Source organism: Pelodiscus sinensis, chromosome 11, assembly GCF_049634645.1.
Source record: "Pelodiscus sinensis isolate JC-2024 chromosome 11, ASM4963464v1, whole genome shotgun sequence".
Classification (NCBI taxonomy): Eukaryota; Metazoa; Chordata; order Testudines; family Trionychidae; genus Pelodiscus; species Pelodiscus sinensis.
The window spans coordinates 35,212,176-35,232,414 of NC_134721.1; the positions used below are offsets into that span (position 1 = coordinate 35,212,176).

General features: G+C 50.4%; 1 protein-coding gene across 7 annotated transcripts in view; it reads right to left on the reverse strand.

The window, feature by feature from the left end:
* Positions 1-3,241: 3,241 nt before the first annotated feature.
* The window catches only part of LOC102450756 (UDP-N-acetylglucosamine transferase subunit ALG13-like), a 46,274-nt gene continuing 29,276 nt past the window's right edge, over positions 3,242-20,239 (reverse strand). For 4 of the 7 annotated variants that reach the window (XM_075939183.1, XM_075939180.1, XM_075939181.1 and 1 more), the window contains 4 exons: positions 10,667-10,935; positions 10,222-10,381; positions 7,556-7,694; positions 3,242-3,650 (listed from right to left, as the gene is read on the reverse strand). In XM_075939183.1, the coding sequence (XP_075795298.1) occupies positions 3,539-3,650; positions 7,556-7,694; positions 10,222-10,381; positions 10,667-10,935 (680 nt within the window). In that variant the 3' untranslated portion in view covers positions 3,242-3,538. Of the gene's footprint in view, positions 3,651-7,555; positions 7,695-10,221; positions 10,382-10,666; positions 10,936-11,055; positions 11,168-20,239 lie in introns of those variants that run through there. The other 3 variants (XM_006136548.3, XM_075939184.1, XM_075939185.1) reach the window with 3 other exon arrangements.

The window sequence follows — 20,239 nt, forward strand, 5'->3', positions numbered from 1 at the left end:
AAATATACCTTTTTGTCCCTCACTGCTTCTTTTACATGGTGGTTAAGCCACGGTGACTCTTTTTTAGGTCTCTTGCTATGTTTTTTAATTTGGGGTATACATTTAAGTTGGGCCTCTATCATGGTGTCTTTAAAAAGTTTCCATGCAGCTTTTAGGGATTTGGCTCTAGTCACTGTGCCTTTTAATTTCTGTTTAAGTAACCTCCTCATTTTTGTGTAATTCCCCTTTTTGAAATTAAATGCCAGGGTGCTGGACTGCTGAGGTGTTCTTCCCACCACAGGAATGTTGAATGTTATTATATTATGGTTTAAACATGGCTTCTTACTAACACCTGGTTCTACATCAGGTGACAATATTTTCCTATGCTGAATATGGGACACCTGGTAAAATTATTCATATTCAAGCAAGTTCAATGGCAATCAAGCAGAAATATGTAGTACAAATGTTCAATTTAACATCAAGCTGACTGATCCTGTTAAAAAGGAATACTGTGTACAGTAGACTTCCGATAATCCGGCACCTTTGGGACCCAGGGGGTGCCGGATTATCGGATATGCCGGAGTATCAGGAGGTACTCCAGCGGGGGCTGTGACGGGTCTGCCGGGACCCACACTGCGACCGGCAGGAGGCGTGGAGGTCGGTGGGGAACAGCGTGGCGAAGGGCAAACCCTCCGCCGTTTTGCAAAGAGGCGGGGGAAGCCCCGCGCAGCTGCTGGCAACAGGCCAGCTGGGGCTGCAAGCAGCAGCGGCAGACTTGGGAAAGCGGCGGTGCACAGCAGCTGGGCTGTTGCTGGGATGGTCCCGCAGCACCACCCCTCGCCTTGCCCCCTCTCCTCTGCCGCTGCTTGCAGCCCCAGTTGGTGCCGAACTATCAGGAGTGCCAGACCACTGGATGCCAGACAATTGGAGTTTTATTGAGTTGGATTCTTTTTATATCTCCTTTAAGTTTCATAGGGCGAAGAGGTGACACACAAACTCCCATACTGGGACTGGTGGCACCAGCTGGTCATGGAGCGGTGGGACGACCAGCAGTGGCTCCAAAACTTCCTCAAACAGAAGACCACCTTTTTGGAGCTGTGTGCCTGGTTCACTCCCACCCTCTCTCCAGAGAGACACCCACCTGCAGCCCGCCATTCCCGTGGAGAAGCGGGTCACAATCACCCTTTGGAAGATCGCCACCCCAGACAGCTACTGATCGGTGGGCAACCAGTTTAGCGTGGAGAAATCCACCATCAGGGCCCTTCTCATGGAGGTAAGGCACTCTCAGTCTGCAGTCCCTATGTGGGAGGGATGGGAATCCTGTTAAAGGGGGACCCTTGGGAAAGGGGGGCTGGCGGCTGTGAGGGTAGAGTGGGAATGGGGGGGAAGCCCCATCCCTGGGGGTTGTGCCATCCCGCCCTCACACAGCCCTGCTGAGGAGCAGCCTCAGAAGGTGTGGTTCCTGGGATGTGTGTGTGGGGAGGGGAGATGGGGGTGGACATCTCCCAAGGGCTCAGGCACCCCCTCTCTCATTCTGTTTTGTACGTTTCTTTGTCTCCTTCTGCAGGTAGTGAGGGCCATCAACTCCATCCTGCTGTGGAGAGTCATCCGTTTGGGAGATCTGGATGTGACCATGGCCAGATCTGCTGCCCTGGGGTTCCCGAACTGCGGTGGAGTCATTGATGGGACCCACATTCCAATTTGTGCACCAGAGCATCGAATGGCCCAGTACATCAATCGCAAAGGCTACTTCTCAAAGATGCTGCAAGTCCTGGCCGACCACCGTGGACAGTTCATGGACATTTTTGTCAGGTGGTCGGGCAGGGCACACGATGCCCATGTCTTCAGGAACTCTAGCCTGTGCAGGAAGCTGGAGGCGGGCACATTCTTCCTCCGTTGTGACTTTGCAGTTGGGAACATGCAGATGCCATTGTGCATTGATGGGGACTCGGCTTACTCCCTGATACTGTGGCTAATGAAGCCATACACAGGCCACTTGGACCCCAGCCGAGACCAATTTAATGCCCACCTCAGCTGCACCCGGATGGCATGCTTTGCAGAATAGTTCTGGTTTTCAGGGGCACAGCAGGAGGGAGAGAAACAAAAGGGAGACCAAGCCAAGGAGAGGCTGGTCTGAAAACAGCAGGGTGCTGACTCCAGCTCTGAGAGCTTCTCCCTTCTTGTCCCCTCACCCCACCCCAGCTGTCTGGACAGTGGTGGCCCCTGCTCAGTCCCAGCTGCCCTGCCAGGAGGTCCCCGAGCCAGTTCCCAGGGCTCAGCGCAGCCCTGCTCTACCCTGTGGCCCAGCTGCCCCAAAGCAGCCCCACTTGGCCAAGTGAACTGGCTGCCCCAAGAGCAGCCCTACCTTCTGGAGCAGCCACCCACCACGTGGCCCCACCGGCTGGGCTGCATGGCTGCCATGGAGCTGGAACTGCGGCCACAATGAGGCTACCTCAGTAGGGACAATCTCATTGTGGCCTGGCTCCAGCTGTGGCACATAGGGTTCCCAGGTGTCCGGGTTTGAACCAGACAGGCCAGTATTTGAGCTTTCTGTTTGGGAAACAAATTGAGAAAATAGAAATGTCCGGTATTTTCTAAATAAGATGGAATGTAGATTGTGATGTAATGTCAAGTGTGTCCAGTATTTTTGCTGAAACCATCTGGTAACCCTAGGCACGGAGTTGGGAGCATGGCCTGGCGGAGTGCCATGGCCAGCCACCGGTCTGCAGACCGGTGCTTGGGAATCTCTGTACTTGTTGCTTACCACATCCTTACCTTGGAGGATGCTGCATTTCACTGATGCTTTGTGTATGTGTGTATATATATATACACACTATAGACTGAGCCTTCCAAAAGAATGTTGTCTTCATTCTTATAAGATGTCCTTTCTGTTCTCGGTTTGGTGGAATTATTGTCACTTCAACTTCTGTTAACTCTGACACAGACTTATAGCTCTATAAATAAATTAATCCTGGATTCTAGAAAACATTTAAGCCATGTCTGTAATAGAAAAACAAGAGGTTAGGATTGTCCATGAGCACATAATACATGTAAGCAACCCTTCCCTTGTCTACGTAGACTGGGTGAAAAGTCCTGTTTTATACTGTATTTTTAAAATTGCATTTGCTAACATGATTTCAAACACAACTTATTTACCTAGTCCTGGGCAGGTCTTCAATACTGTAAGAATTTTATGACTGAAATGTCTATATTTTCCCAAATCCTGCCAAACAAAAGTGTATTTAACCAAGAACAAGTCCTGTTTGTTGTGTGAATGTTTATTCATGCCCACATTGCAAACATAATACATACACACTTAATTTTATTGTACTTATTCACAAAAATATACATCCAACTCCTTGCTCTGCTTTTTTGATGCTATGACAAGTAAAAAAATTATGTGTTGATATAGAGATGACATAGGAAGGCACATCATTATAAATTAAGATAATTTATGTTGAGTTGGTACAAAAAGTGTTGGTTTCAATAAATTGATTTTCCTATTAAAGTGACAGTAGAAGAATCTGACCACAAACAGACATTTATTTTTCTGGATTAGTTATTCAAATCCAGTAATGCTATCCAAGAATGCAGCAAACTTTTCTGGCTGTCCAGGAGGAAAAGGTTTCAATGTTGACAAATCAATTGACTTCAGTGACTCCAAAAGGGTGCTATAAAAACATAACAAAAACAAAGGCGATATGAACAATTAAATACTTTACACGGGCAATGTTTCCTCTAATCTTTTCCACCCACGTGCAGATTTTTTCTATCCATGTATGGAATAAGTTTTTTCTATGTGCACTGAGGCATGTGCAAACGTGCTCCACCAGTAGAAACAAAAACCTATCAGTTGACACTCTGCTAATCAGCTGGGTGGTATTTCAATTTCTCCTGAGAGTCTGCACAAGCACACAGCTTACAGGGAGTGCTGCAAAGGGGGTATTTGGTCTTTCACTGTTTCTAATTCTGCCTTAAATACATTACTCCCTTTGGCATTAAATCAGCAACAAGAGCACACCCTGGAAGGAAAAAAAAGACACCATAGTATCACGAAATTTAAACTATTTCAGCACATGACCGATGGGTTTTCCTTTCAAAGTGGAGCCAGACTCAGAGGCTACGTCTAGACTACATCCCTTTTTCGGAAAAGGGATGTAAATTAGACGTATCGCAATTGCTAATGAAGCGGGGATTTAAATCTCCCGCGCTTCATTAGCATAAAAATGGCTGCCGCTTTTTTTCAGCACGGAGCTTTGCTGGAGAAAAGCACCAGTCTAGACACTGATCTTTTGGAAAATAAAGCCTTTTCCAAAAGATCCCTTATCCCTCTTGAAATAAGGGATAAGGGATCTTTCGGAAAAGGCTTTATTTTCCGAAAGATCAGCGTCTAGACTGGTGCTTTTCTCCGGCAAAGCTCCATGCCGAAAAAAAGTGGCAGCCATTTTTATGCTAATGAAGCGCGGGAGATTTAAATCCCCGCTTCATTAGCAATTGCGATACGTCTAATTTACATCCCTTTTCCGAAAAAGGGATGTAGTCTAGATGTAGCCAGAGGGCTTGTCCCACGTCAAAAGCAACCCCACACTCCCTATTTTGTCAGCTCTGCAGATCCCTTCTCAAAATTCTTCTTCCACTAAATATTTTCACTCGGTTATTTATTTGTCTCATGATAATAATTTTAAATTTACCAAAACATAAAAAATTACCATGATGACCCAAATTTCCCAAACATGAATCATAAAACAAATATACCATGTATCCTAAAGCCTTCTCATTCTCCCTTCTTAATTTTTCCTGAATAATTTTCACTAAGGAAGGACAAGAATATTCACTGTTATTTGTGCTTATATTAAGTTTAAAATCTTTGAGGGGGAGCTCATATTATTTTAGTTATACAGAGAACCATGAACTATATAAGCAGGGCTCGACAATTAGGGCAATCTACTCGCCCATGGTGAGTAGATTTTAGCCCGGCATGGCACCACAGCACCATCAGTGCATGCACAGCGTGGTCTGCGTATGTGCAGCATGCTAAACCACACGGCTGGCGAGAGGGGCTTGCTGCCACTTGTCAAGCCCTGTATATAATTAATAAGATAATTAAATTTAAGATACTTTTAAATGCATTTTACAATACCCAATATATATCCTGTTTTTATCCCCCTAAGGATCCCCAACAGACAGCTACACAGAGTCTTGACTAGGTGTTAGAATTAAGCTGACAGCAGGAACAATGAGGCTGCGTCTAGACTGGCAAGTTTTTCAGCAAAAGCGGCCGCTTTTGTGGAAAAACTTGCCAGCTGTCGACACTAGCCGCTTTGAATTTGCACAAGAACACTGACGATCTAATGTAGGATTGTCAGTGTTCTTCCAGAAATACAATGACTCTCCCATTCGGGAAAAAGCCCTCTTGCGCAAAAGCATTTGCGCAAGAGGGCCAGTGTAGACAGCTGAGAACCGTTTTGCGCAAAAAAGTCCTGATGGCGAAAATGGCAATCGGGGCTTTCTTGCGCAAAACCGCGTCTGGATTGGCACGGATGCTTTTCCACAAAAAGTGCTTTTACACAAAAGCATCCGTGCCAATCTAGACGCTCTTTTCCACAAATGCTTTTAATGGAAAAACTTTTCCGTTAAAAGCATTTGCGGAAAATCATGCCAGTCTAGACGTAGCCTCAGTGTGCAAGACAAGAGAACTTATCAGATCTAAATGGTTACTCACTATCCTAATCAGAGGGAGAGTTGTTGATCAACCTAAACTGTTTTAAGGTTGTACTCAACATGCAGCTCTAAATACTTTCAATCAGAAGCTTCTGAAGAGACACTGCCTTTTACTACCTTACAAAGTATGTTACTTAGGTCTATAGACCAGTGCTGCTTTCTACCAACTTCAGAGGACTTATCTGATTTTTCCTAACAGTTTGAATAACAATTCAAATTCCTACACTTTACTTTGTTTACAGTATTCATCATTTAATGCAGCGATGGGCAATCTAGGTTAGTGAGTGGGGCACATGAGTGGCCCTCCTTCATCTCAGTGGGCTGCAGGACTGTTGTAACCAAGATAGTCTCCTAGGAAAGAATAGCAGAGTGAACTGTAGCAACACTGATTGGATGCAGAGGAGGTACAAGATTCACAATCAGCAAGCACCTTGCTTTATGTGCTTGTCACTTTAGTAATACTGATAGGGAAAAAAACCCGCATAGATGGAAACTACCAGAATCTGGCAACCCTGCTAACTAGGGATGTGAAGACAAGATAGTCAACTAGTCGCTTCTCTACCCTTGCTGCCTCTATCAGGTAGAGGCAGCAAGGGGGAAGGGGAGAGGGAGGGAAAGGAGGGTACTTTAAAGCAGTAGCGTTGCATGTAGCCCAGGATCAGCTGCTCCATGCAGCGCTGACACTTTGAATGTCATGGAGAGCCTGGCATAAGGCTCCAGCTGATCCCGGGCTCCTGGCTTTTCAAAGCGCAGCACCGTGTGGAGCCCAGGATCAGCTGTGGAGTCTTACCACTTTGAAATGCTGCATGAAGCCCAGGATCATCTGGACTCCCTAGCTGGCCCCGATCTCCACATGGCGTTGCCACTTTGAAATGCTGCAGAGAGCCCAGTGTCAAGCTCCTCACGGCATTTCAAAGCAGCAGCACTGCGCCGAGCTCAGGTTCAGTCCCCAGCTGACCCCGGGCTTCGGCAATTTCGCCTTTGAAGCATAGCAAAAATGCATTGGCTATTCAATCAGTCAGTTACCCCATACTTAACATCCTTACTGCTAACACTCGGCAAAATGTCTCATGGGCCACACATCACACGTATATGCCTGCAGGTTGCCCACCGCTGATTTATTGGGAATCAAGTAGTGCCCTTGAAAATTATAACCCTGGAACCTGATTTTCAAGTGTTTGGTGAATGCTGCACCAAGCATAACTCTAGTAATCTACCCTGGCAAAAATATGTGGCAGTGGTAGACCTGCCCTGGAGGGAGCTATGTCCAATCTAGTCACTATTTTAGGGATGTGAATGGGTAACCAGTTACCCCTTAAGCATTAACCTTAACAGTTAATTGGTACCTGTGAGCAGTCAACTGGAGGGCTGCTCCAGCCCTGCCAGCCCCCAGCCAATGTAAGGCACGCAGAGTTCCCCACCACCCATCACGCCAGGCTGGAGTGACCCTCCTGCTGCTGCTCTGGCCACGTTGGAGCAGCCCCTGCCTGCGGTGGGGGAAAGGAGGTTCCAGCCCTCCCCCCCATTAATCAGTTAACCAGTTAAACACTATTAAACATGATTTACATCCCTAGTCTGTTGGAGGAAAAGTTACTGATTTTTGCCTTTGATGTAGTTGCAGAAAAGAGGGTTTTTTTTCCAGTAAATCTATGTGTTGTAATATAGTAACATACAACAGTGACCACCTTATACCTAGCACCGTGGGGACCTACCTCATGACTGGGTCTCCTAAACACTATCTGAATATTACCACTAATAATACTTGTTCAGACAAGATGGCTACTCCTAAAAAAACTAAGTGCGAACAATGACTGTACACTTAGAGGCACAAATGATGTGAAAAGATCTGACGTACCTACACGTGCAATAGAAGAGGTGTTCATCTTTGTAGAGTTGCCTGGCTAATTCTAGCTGATGATTGTTCATCAGCTTTTCATTTATAACCACCAAGAGTGGTTTTCCTTTTTCCAGTGTCTCCAAACATGTGCCTGCACCTACAGAAGAAATCAGTAACATGAACACTGTTTGCACAAATGCATCCATGTTTCACCTTACACTCACAGGAAAAAACAATTCACCCTGAAATATTTACTCAGGTCATACTCCCATTGTCCTGTTTGAGCCCACTGACATTTGGTTTGAATGGATGCTTTGCTTAAAATTTTACAAAATATCACAGATCCCTAGGATTGGTACAGAAACCCCACTTCTCCTGTCTCCAGGACTGTCTCTCCTCCCTGCGCCGCCTTGGATTCTCTGCATGATGCTGCCTTGATGCAGAGGACATTGCCCAAGCCCAGGAGTGGGAGGGTCAATAGGGGCTGCAGCTAGGGGTGCCAGATGGCTGAAACAAAAATACCGAACCCCTCCTCTCCCCCCCTCCGCAAAAAAACACCAGGAAAAAATTCTGTTGAAGGAAAAAAAGAGGGAGGGGGGGACCAATGCTGTTGAGAAAAAAAAAAAAAAAGACTCCGAGAACCAGGATCACTGCTAGGGGTTACCAGGTAGTCATTTAAAAAAAAGCCAAAAAACCGGACATGCTTCATGGGGGGGGGACGACACCGGCCAGGAAGGGAGCAGTGCTGGCCAGGAAGGGGGGAGGCCTGGGAACAGCTAATGCAGGGGGAGCAACAGAGCTGGCCGGGGAAGATGGGGGGGGCCCAATGGGAAGCAGAGCTGGTTGTGGTGGGGGGGGAGGGAGAGGTCAGGCGGAACGGGCCTGGCCGCGGGATATCAGGGTATGGGGGACCGGCTGGGAGGGGGCGGGGCTGGCCAGGAGTAAGGGGGGGCAGAAAGAACAGCTGGGGGGAGGGTTGGGGGCCATGAGGGTGGCTGGGAGGAAGGGGGAGCGGGAAGCACAGCGGGGGGGAGGGGTGAAGCAGCACTGGCTGGGGGAGATCAGGAAGAGGAACGGGCCGGCTGGAAGCACAGCTGGGGGGGGGGTGCAGGGGGGCTGGCTGGGGAAGATCAGGAGGGGAAGTGGGGGAGAACCGGCCGGCCGGGAAGGGGGGGATGAGCAAATTGGCCAGCGTGGAGTGAGACTGACCTGGGCAACTACTGCCTGTCCCGCACAGGCTCCCGGCAACGCACGAGCGAGGAGGCTTCCCCTCCTCCTCACACTCAACCGACTGAGGGCTCCCGGTGGCAATCGTGGCCCCGCCTCCCAGCTGGGACTCCCAGCTGCTCCCCCCGCCCACGCCAGGCTTCCGTCGGGTGCGCAGCAGGCAAAATAAAAAAATACCGGACATTGCACATGGCCGGTATTTTCTGATTTTTTTACCAGGCAGAGCACGCAAATACCAGACACCTGGCAACCCTAGCTGCAGCATGGTGGATTGCTCACTAGGACCCAGCAGCAGCAGGCAGGGGCTCTGGGAGTCAGGGCAGGGCTGGGCCCCTGCAGCAGGTAGGAGCTTGCAGCCACTGCTCACGCTGAATCTGAGGCCAGGCTCCAGACCAGATCCGTGATTCCCAGAGGGGGGTTGCAGCTGGGCCCCCAGGGCCCAGTCTGCAGCCAGGAGGGGGAATCTCCAACAGGGCCAGTCCCGCTGCTCCCCAGGAGCCTCTCCCAGGGCAGCGTCCCCCGGCCTGTCCAGCCCGTCTGGCCCACACCCTGCCCCAAAGCGGGCAGGTAAATGAGACACACCTCCCTTCCCCAGGCTGCAGGGGAAGAGTTTGGCCCAGGGCTGCTCACAATGGAGCTAGCTAACATCTGCCTCCAGCTCCCAGTGTGTGCAGGGTGGGGAGAGGGGCTGAAGAGAGGCAGGGGGACAGATAAGGGGGGAACAGGGCCATGTGAGGCAGAGGCAGGATAGGGATACAGGAGGCGCTGAAGGGAGGTTGGGGGAATTCAGAGACTTACTAGGGCAGATGAGAACAGGGGTGCCATGGAGGGAAACTCTGAGGGGAGTCACAGGGAATGTGGGATGTGGGAAAGGGAGGCTGGGGGGAGACTGTGGGACCAAGAGCAACCTGAGGGGCAGGGGATGTACAGAAGGAGATAGGGGAAGATACATGGGCAGCTCCGCCACCCCATAAAGCAGGAGAGGGAGAGGGCAGATGTGACTGGTGGTAGCACTTGGGGGCACCAGTTCCTATGCCTCTGACAAAATTTCAGTTATTAAATAGGGTGCCCTACATGCCCCCGCTCCTGTAGGTGCCCCTCCTTGCACTCCTCCTTCTGCAGGTACCAGTTGCCCTCTGTCAATCTTTTTCCTGGGCCCCACTGAAACTCAAGACAGCAATGTGACATTCATATGCCCTTTATCTGGCCTGAAAGCAAACTGTCCCTTCCCGCCCATTGGATGGAATAACAGGGGAAACCGAGGCACACAGTGGTGCAATAAAACCACTACAGAAAATACCCGGGATGTGTCAGGGTCAAAGATGAAAAACGTGGCAAGGGGCCCTCAGGCTAGGCCAGTTTGACAGACAGACCCGTCCCCCCTCGCACACCCGCTTCAGATCACCAGGGCTGGCTCGCAGGAGGCAGAGCTGCCACCTCCCGGACCCAAACCTCACCCGCGTGGCTGATCACCAGATCCGCTCTCTGGAACTCTTCAGCCAAGGACTCCCTGAAGCGGAACACTTCCAGTGTGAACGCCGGTGTGCGAAGCGGGGTGGGCGCCGCCCCTCCACCAACCTGCAGGACGAGTCTGCTGTAGCCCAGGCTCTGCAAGATCTGCAGCGAGACGGGAGCGTTATATCGCCCCAGGCTTTGCATCTCCCGGTCCAGGCCGCACCGGATGGCAGCGCTGCTTCTCCCCTCACGTGCCCAAGGCCTGAGCTGCGCCCGGGTGAAGGGAACGAGCCCCCAGCACAGGAGCCAGCCTCAGCCCGCACTGGGGGCCAGTGGCTCAAGCAGCCTCTAGGTCTCTGGGACCAGGCGGGAACCGCAGCGCAAGCAGGGGCCACGCGGGAACTGCAACAGACCCCGCCGCCTCCGGGAAGGACACGCCGACCTCACCTGGATAGTCTCTGGGGTGCTCACCACCGCAATCAGCTCCTCGAAACAGGTTGTCCCCACGGTGACAAAGACCGATTTCATGGCCAGCTCCGGGCCGGTAGCAGCCAAGCGGCGTCTCTCCCAGCTGCAAGTCGCCGCTAGGGGCGCCCTCCGTTCAGCAAAGCCGGACCTGGCCTGCCCGGGGAGCAAGGGCCCTGCAGGCGGCAAGTCCCCCTGATAAGGTTGCCAGGTGTCCGGTTTTGAGCCAGACCGTCCAGTATTTGACCTTTCTGTTCAGGAAACAAATTGAGAAAATGTAAATGAGAAAATAGAAATGTTCAGTATTTTCTAAATAAGATGCAATGTAGATTGTGATGCAATGTCAAGTGTAAAATGTAGAAAGCTCCTACTTGGGAGATTGTGCTACTTCCTGATCACTGAGCATGCCCAAACATACTGAGCATGCTCAGCAGTTCTTTTGCAGCCACTCCCCTTCTCTCAGCTGGGACAGGCTGTGCGTTTTTGCTTAGTTCATTTTAAAAGCATTTTGAAAGGGAGAAAAGTGGCTCAACAGAGGAGGTGCCTTCGCAGTGACTTGGCAAGGGGGTAAAGCAGATGCAGGCAGGCTTAGGATCATTTCTGGGGCAAGCTGGTGGGGGGCAGGGCGCCAGCTAAACCCATCATCAATGCAGAGTCCAAAGCCAGGGCATGGTCATAGCTGGAGGGTTAAAAACAGCTTTCAAAGTGGGAATGAGGGACGAGTCCAAGTGTGGTCATGTCACAGTGAAATTTTGATGTGTTTAAATATGTTTTTTGCCATGTATTCACCCTGGAGTCACTGAGCATGCTCAGTAGGGCTGCAGCCGTCTTTCACTTGTCTGCCCACTCACTAAGTTTTTGCTCATTGCTTTTAAAACAGTTTAAAAAGGGGGGGAAAGTGGCTCAACAGAGGAGATGTCTTAATATTGACTTGGCAAGGGGTTGAAGCAGATGCAGGCAATTTTAGGATGGGTTCTGGTGCAAACTCAGCTCTGGTGGTGGGAGGAGCATCACAACACAAAGTGCAAAGCCCCAGCACAGGCACAGCTGGAGGCTAAAAACAGATTTCCCAGTGGGAACAGTGCACAAGTCAAAGTGTGGTCATGGCACAGTGGCTTTTTTTTATTTTCTTAAACACTTTTTTAACCATTTGTTCACCTCAGGCACCGATCATGCTCAGTAGTGCTGCAGACACCCCTGCAGTTTTCCCTGCGCATTCTCTCTATAGGGTTTTGCTTACTGCATTTCAAATTAGTTTCACAAGGTAAAAAGGGTGCTAGAAAACAAGACTTGATGTTTCATCACATTTGTCTTATCTTATGCCTGGGACTCACTGAATTGCGCTCCCATTTTCATTGCATCCCATTTTCATTGTTTTGCTCCTTGCAAATGTAATGTCTTGTACTGTAAGTGCAAAGCACAGTGGCTGCGTCTAGACTGGCAAGTTTTGCGGCAAGTTGCTTTTGCAGAAAAACTTGCCAGCTGTCTACACTGGCCACTTGAATTTGCGCAAGAGCATTGACGATCTAATGTATGATCATCGGTGTTCTTGTGCAATTACAATGACTCTCCCGCTCGGGAAAAAGCCCTCTTGCGCAAATGTTTTTGCGCAAGAGGGCCTGTGTAGACAACTGAGAACCGTTGGCAAAAATGGTGATCGGGGCTTTCTTGCGCAAAACCGTGTCTAGATTGGCACGGACGCTTTTCTGCAAAAATGCTTTTGCGCAAAAGCGTCCGTGCCAGTCTAGACGCTCTTTTCCGCAAATGCTTTTAACGGAAAAACTTTTCCGTTAAAAGCATTTGCGGAATATCATGCCAGTCTAGACACAGCCACTGTGTTTAGTACACCCCACACTTCACACACATTCCCTGTGGCTGTGCCCTCCTCTCTGAATAGTGACCACAGCAGTTCACGGCCCACAGGAGGGGGAAGTGCCTGGTGCAAGGCCATGTGTGGCCAGCCCAGCACGCCCTGTGTCACAGGGCCCTCAAGGTGGCCAGAGGACCGTGCTGCCTACTCCTGTTCCCCTGCAAAGGCACACCACAGCCAGAAGTGAACGGCCACAGTGGATCCCCTCACGGGTGGAAAAGAAGCTGTGAGAAGCCTTCCCCTCTCTGAGGTCTGCACACACAGCTGTGGCTCACTGGGCTATCAAGAGAGCAGCTGCTGCCTCGCACATGGTTCTGTGCTGTGTGCTGCACTCCAGCGTGTGTGTGAGGTGGTGCCTACACCCTTGCGGCTAGCCTTCTGACTATGTGCCCCTTACTACTTGGGCATAGGGCTCGTGTGGCCAGTCTGGCAGCAGTCTCCCAGGCATGTAGAGGTGCTGGCTGGTGTGTCCATGTGCCCCACCCTCCCATTGCACATGGTTGCATGTACCTACTCTGCAGCAGCATGTGCAGGCCTAGCAGTCTGCACAACAATGAGCCCCCTGCCCCCTCTGCAGCCACCTCCCTCCCCCGCTCTGTGTGTGTCTGCGTGTGCGTGTGCACATGCGCCAACATACCTGAGGATCCCTCCCAAGCTTCCATGGAGGCCTGAGAGAAGTCCAGGCTGGCAGGAACTGGCTTCAGGGACAGGATGATATTCCCACTGTCCTGTTTGTTCTACTCCTCCATCGGGGGCTGGACCTGCCCCTCCGTCTCTTCTGTTTCGGGGACAGGCCATGGGCGCTGGAGGATGTTTTGCTCCAGGCCGCAATGCACCACAATGGAGGGGTAAGAAGGTTCCCCACCAAGGATGTTGAGGAGCTCTTTGTAATATGGGCAGGCATGTGGTCCTGCCCCTGAGCGCCACCTCCACTCCATCGCTCCTACACTGTGTGCTCTGTGTCATAAATTTCATACTGCATAGCCTGCATCCATTGCAGTCACCACATTGATGAGCCAGTTTGCGCTTCTAGCATTCAGCATTTTCCATTTCATGAACCCCGCTATAGGCCAATTAGATGTGCAGCGGGCTCTTCATTATAAAGTTGGACAGGTTTTGAAGCGTCTAGGTGTATAATCAGTTTACATCTGTACAGTTTAATTACTGCTTATATCTCTAATATGTGTCCATTGGCAGGGCAAGTTTGTATAATTTTTGGTGGTGCCCAGAATGGATCTAGTCCCCCCCTCACACACACACCCTGACCCTTGTTAAGCATGCACCTGACCCCCATTAGCCACACCCCCTGACTCCCATTAGCCAGGCCTCTGGAGGTAACACGCTCGGGGCAAGATGGACACATGACCAGAAGTAAAAGGTGTCATTTGACCCCTCTCTAAGGACTTTTCCCACCATCCTCCTACCAATAGGGATTAGTTTGGCTCCCACCAAACCCCACTCATGCAACTATCCTGCAATTGCATTAACCCAATATGTGTAACATTAACTCAGGGACAGAGAGACTGGGGGAAGTGTTCCCTCTACGGCTATGTCTACACTCGTGGCTTCTTGCGCAAGTACAGCTGCTCTTGCACAAGAACCCACAGAGCAACCACACTGCCCGCCTTCCTTCCTTGCGCAAGGAAATTTACAGTATGGTGTGGTAAGAGAGGGCGTCTTGCGCAAGAGCTACTCTCTTTTCTAACAGGTGTAAGCTCTCTTGCGCAAGATGGCAGTGTGAATGCTCAGCAGGGATTTCTTGCGCAAGAAACCCCTATGGCTAAAATGGCCATCGGAGCTTTCTTGTGCAAGAGAGCATCCACACCGGCATGGATGCTCTTGCACAAAAGCACAGCTCGCACATGGCAGTGGGGATGTGTTCTTGCACAAGACTTCTTGCACAAGAACCCTTGCGCAAGATGTTCTTGTGCAAGAAGCCACCAGTGTAGACATAGCCTAAGAGTTTCCTCACATGAGCAGAATGAATTTTGTATTGCGCACCAATACTGAGTTCATGTGGCTTGTTTGGATGTGCCTCTGTGGCATCCAAGTTATTAATAAATATTTTATAAACCTTTACTTTTTCTCTCTTCTGCCATGTCTCCTCCCCTTGCTCCATCAGCGCCCCAGTGCCTGCTGCCCCCCAACTCCTCACCCTCCTCTGCTGTCTTGACTCCTGCCCTTCTCACTGCCCTCAGCCCTCCTGCGACCTGCCCCCCTCCACCAGCCCTTCTCTCCCCCCTGTGCCCACTCCTCCAGTAGCCCCACTCTGATCATGTGAGCTATCCCTCCTTATCCCCTCTCCTAACACCTCCCTCTATGCACCTGCCCTGCCTCTCTCCTCTGATGCTGGTCCCTCCCCTGCAGGTGTCTGCCCTTCTGCTTTACCCCCAGAATCCCCTGGCACCTGCACCTTCCCTTAGCCCTGCATCCTCCTGGTGCCTACCCCTTTGCCCTCTTTTTCCCTGATGCCCAACCCCTCATCACCCTCTGCCCCTGTTCCTCTCATGCCCCTGTGCCCTCACACATGCCTTGCTCCATCCCTATCCTCCTCATGCCCACCCCTTCTTTCAAGCCTTCTGTCAGCACCTCCCCTCCCCCCTCTAGCCTCCAATGCCCTTACCCTCTTCTCTCCCACATCACCCTGTCCCCCTCCCACTGACACCTCCCCTTCTGCCCTTTTCCTCATTGTCTCCACTTGGCCCCCTGGCATTTGTCTCTCCTCCACGCTGTTCCTTGGTGCCTTCCCCTTTCTTCTCCTGACCTGCCCCACTCCTCTCAGCACAAGCCCCTTCCAGTTTGCAGGGTGGCTGTAAGTGCTCCCTCTGACAGAGCCAAGCAGCCCAGAGCCCCCCAACCAAATCTCCCTCCCACAGAGCCAAGCACAGGAGGAACAGGTCAGGTAAGTTCATTTTACTTTTAAAAGAGGCTGCTGCTGCCGGCTGCCTCTGCTCGCAGTGCGTTCCAGGCGGCAGCATATGGCCCAGCTGCCAGCTCACTGATCTAGCATGAGGTGAGCCTACACAGCGTGCACTCCCCTCCCACCCCGGCGCCCCCCTTCGCTAGGCCTCTGGTGCTGGAGGAGGGGAGGGCTGGCAAGCACGTATGTGCTTCCTCCCACTCCTGAGTGCTCAGGCTCTTGTTGCCATAGGCAACAGCAGCCCGCAGCACGTGCGCGCAGGCAAGGGAGAGCCTGCGCAGCTTTCATTCCATCAGGGACGCTCAGGGGTGGTCGGGGCCCACTCCAGGCAGGGCCGGGGGAGAGACCCAGCTCCAAATATTGGTGGAGCAGGGCCCCCGGCTCTGAATATTCGTGGAGCACGGGCACCGCAAGCCCATATAACTCGCCGCCTATGTCCATTGGCACACTTGTGAAAGGGGTCCCATTTAATAAGACCCCTGTCCCATCCATGTCAACAACTGACTACTCAGAAACAATTATTTGACAAAGGCGGTCATTGACAAATCCTTCTAACAGGCATTTTTCCAAAGATATATCAGCCACCCAAGAGATGCTGAAGCATCATTCTATGCCAAACTATGTTTTTTGTATGATTGTCCAAAGGTTTAATATACATTTTCCCTCTCTCCGAGAAGTCCTCTTATCATGTCCTTCCTGATCATTGTGTAATTGCTCTTAACTTATTATCATATATGTCAATTGCTTAACAAGGGCCTTTGTGTGTCCCTATTGCAACATGTGTCCTGATTATTCAACTCATCTTGAACCAATTAGTTTTGACTTATATTTACAAATACATCTGCTGTGTCTGAGGGCATTTTCCCTACTTTCATCCTATTAGGGTGAAAAGTCCAGATCTAAGTTCCCCTGTTTCAGTCATGAGAAACCATGTAGGTAAGACCATGTCTCAACCACGGGTGTCTGCTAACCTCTTGTTCTGCAGATGTTGCATATGTCCTGTGGGATTGAGGCTGTACCATCTTGTTATACTGTATAGCAGGGTCCATTGCATTGCTGGGGAACCCGACTGCAACGCCCAGCCCAGGGCTGGGCTGAACTGCACCCATGCTGTTCCTACACCTGATGGTATCTGGAATGCCACAGAGCCCAGTGAGTGCGTGGCAACAACAGGATTGTGGTTGGCTGGGGGACGGGGGGGATGGCAAGCAACATATGCACACAGACGCCTATATATCAACATGCCCACATCTCGGAAAGGGCATGGACCTGTTTCAAGGTGGGTTAATGCCTAAGCCCTCCCACAAGGAATTGATTGCTATCGTGTTAGCATTAGCAGGCATTCACAAACTTGGGCAGACCTAAGGCCTTGTGTATTACACCTGAATCCAGACATCAATCAAGCTAACACAAAGGGCCAATGGGAATGCTGAGAACAGCTTTTACACGATTTCTTGAATTACAGCTTTTAAATATTACCAAATTAATCTACATTAACACATATTATTAACATCATAGAAAAGTAACTTGATAGGCTACAGCATGTCCTTTCAGCCACTGTGAAAGCTACTGATGGGAGTCTCCAAAAGCTGTGATTGCCTGAAACCACCACTCCTGCAACTGTCCTTAATCACTAATGGGGAAACAGTGGAGGCTATGGCTCACTGCTTGTAGAATAGGGGCAGCACCTGGTGCCATGGCTCTACATGACATCGGATTTGAAGAGTGGTGCAGTGCCCAGGCAGAAGCAAGACTACCTTCACAACACTGGTGAAGCCATCATAGAGGGCTGCAGTGAGCATGGTGAGACCTCAGAGAAAGGGCAGAGGAGGGCAAGGCCTCAAAGAAGGGCTGGCCTGAAGTGGGTCATGGTTATTTCAGTTTCAGAACCAGCTTACATTGCACATACATTGGAAAAGTGATCTTGTGGTTGCAAAGGTTGGAGAACAATGTTATAAGTAGTGTGATGAGGGAGAACACCCAAATTTAAAAATATATTTACAGAAGGGAGAAGAAAATGCTCCTATAAGAAAATAGTGGAAGTATCACTGACCTATAAGGATCATTGAGAAAGTCCTAGTGGAGGCAGGACATTCCTATGGGGAACAGTTATTTAGTCTGCAGTGCAAGAAACTGCTACCTCGTCAAAGCCTCAGACTGATTCAGTAGTAGCAAATTCTTGGAGTTCATACCAACAATGACATTTGCTCTTTGGGAGGACTTTTACAGAGCCTTTACACTGTCCCTGAAAGCATTCATAAAGTGCACCTGTGTTATTTGTTTAGAGCAGTGTGTCTCTAACAGTGGTACAAGTTCCCTTAGGGGGGACACATCAGGGGAGGAGAGGGGGAGGATTTCAGCACAACTGAAATTTTGAGAAAACTGAATTTGTGTTTTCAATTTTACAGCGTTTTATTATTTTTGTCATTTTTACATGAAATAATGTCATCTCCTGACCAGCTATGATTAAGTAGTTTAATGCATGTTTTGGAATGGTAGAAAAAATATGTGTCTGAAAACTGTAGAAACAAGGTTGAGAAACACTGGTTTAGAGTAACCATTTGTAAACAACTGTTGGTGTTCAAAAATGGTGCTCCATGGACTGAACACTTTCAGCAAAGATGACATTGATACACCAGTAGGAGTTTCTTATAGTAGCAATTTCTAATTTCTGAAAATCAGAAACTGCCCCGAGGAGCACAATCTTACATGCAGCAGTTCCCAACATTTATGTGTCGAAAACAGCTCCCTATAGAATTGTGCTGCTGAAAGCAGCTGTTTCCTATAGTAGCACTTCCTTATGATCATGCTAATAAGAAAGTGCTACCTGTAGCACATTCCTATAAGGTAGGAACTTTTGACATTACACCAGTACCTCCAACCATCACGTGCCCACGCAGAGCCGCAAAGCAGCGTTGCCTTTGCCACAGGGTGACAGCCAAAAGGTGCGACAGCCACGGCGGGCAGCCCCAGCCAGCAGTGGGGGAGGCGGCTGCCGAGTGCTGCCAGGGCCGGGCAACGAAGGGGGCAGTGGTGCAAGGGCTGGCGACCAGCCAGGGAGCACAGCGCCCATGCTGACCCCCATGAGGGGGGGTTCTTGCGCTCAGCACCCCCTCCCTCCGATCGCTCAGTGCCCCCTCCCCCTGATCGCTTCGGGCCCCAGACCCGCCTCTCTCCCCTCCCCGGCGGCAGTGTCCAGGTACGGAGTTCAAACCAGCTGAGAGGAGAGACACCCGGACATCTCCCCTCTCAGCTGTTGTGAGGCATTTGAGCACACTGCGCATGCACTCCCTCGGCCCCACCATGGCCTGTACATGGCTGGCGCCAGGGAATTTAAAGTGCGGGGCTGCAGTGCCCTGTCACAATCCCCCTCCTCCTCCAGCAGCCGCCGGACGGCTCTTCGGAGGATGGCCCACCGGGAAATTCCCAGTAGCTCACCGGGCCAGTCCGCCCCTGCCCGCTGGCTATTATCTGAAATACCACAGCTCTGTCACTGACTGGCTGTATTAATTGCCTTATGCACCTCAGTTTCCCTTTTTGTAAAATGTGAATAATGATACCCCACCATTCTGAACTGCCCTGTGACTTACAGATTAAATGTAAAGTGCAAAATATTATCCAAGCACACTGTCCAGGCAACCAGCTTTATTTCCCCAGGAAAATGTTAGTCTGAGATAAATCTGGAGCAAATTCCTGCATTGGATCAGAATCTGGGTCATGCCCATTGAAGTCAGGGCATGATCCCTGGGAGCTAAAGTCAGAATCTGCTGCAACTCCATTGCAGTCAGGGGGTGACTCTGAATTGACCCCAAGGAGCTGAGATCAGAACCTGGCCCTAGCCTCCTTGTGGGCAGAAAGTGACTCTGGAGCTACCTGGGGAGCTAGGATTAGAATCTGGCCCTGATCATGCTTACTTCTAGGAAATTCCTCCAGCTGCCTGTGGATCTCTGCTCTCCCATGGTGCTTGGCTTGGAAACCTGCTGGTAAGGGGGTAGCAGGAGTCAGAGAGCCATTAGTGAGCTCTGTCACTGCAAGCACTCACCTCCCTACTCCAGCTGCCCAGGCTCTGAAAGCACCTCTTGGGTGACCCCTCTCCCAGCCCACATGTCCCCTCACTCAAGACTCCTGCCTCCCATTCCAAAAATGCCTGACTGGCTAAGGTCCACCCTGCAAGGACAGGATTTCAAGAGAGCGGGGGAGAGGGGGGCAGTAGCCCTCTGCCCTGGGATGTAACTTGCCTTTCTTCCTGGTCCCCTGCTGATAAGGAGGTGAGCGGAAAGTACTTGGATTCTGTGCATACCTCTCACGCCTGGCTGGTGAAGGGAGGAGACAGAGGTGTAAATCACAGAATCCAAGTACTTTCCCCTCACTCCCTTACAGCAGGAGAAGGGGAAGAAAAGCAAGCCCCATCCCAGTGCGCACAGCTAGGGTCCCGCCCCTGCTCACTCAAAACTCCACCCTTGTCACTAGGACTGCCAGATGGGTGAAACAAAAATACCGAACATCCCCTCTCCCCTAAAAAAAAACACCCGGAAAAAATTCTGTTGAAGGGGGAGACCAAAGTTGTTGAGGAAAAGAGGGAAAAAAAAGAAAAAAAGGACTCCAAGGACTTATTAAGCCCCCCTCCCCAAATTAAAATAAAACAGCATTAAAACAGCATGTCTCCTTTAAGTGCAGGGATCAGAACAGGGGTGAGGTTGAACACTAAGACCCAGGGGAAGCATTTCTTCCCCTAGGTCTTTTGGCCAGCAGCCATTTTGTACCG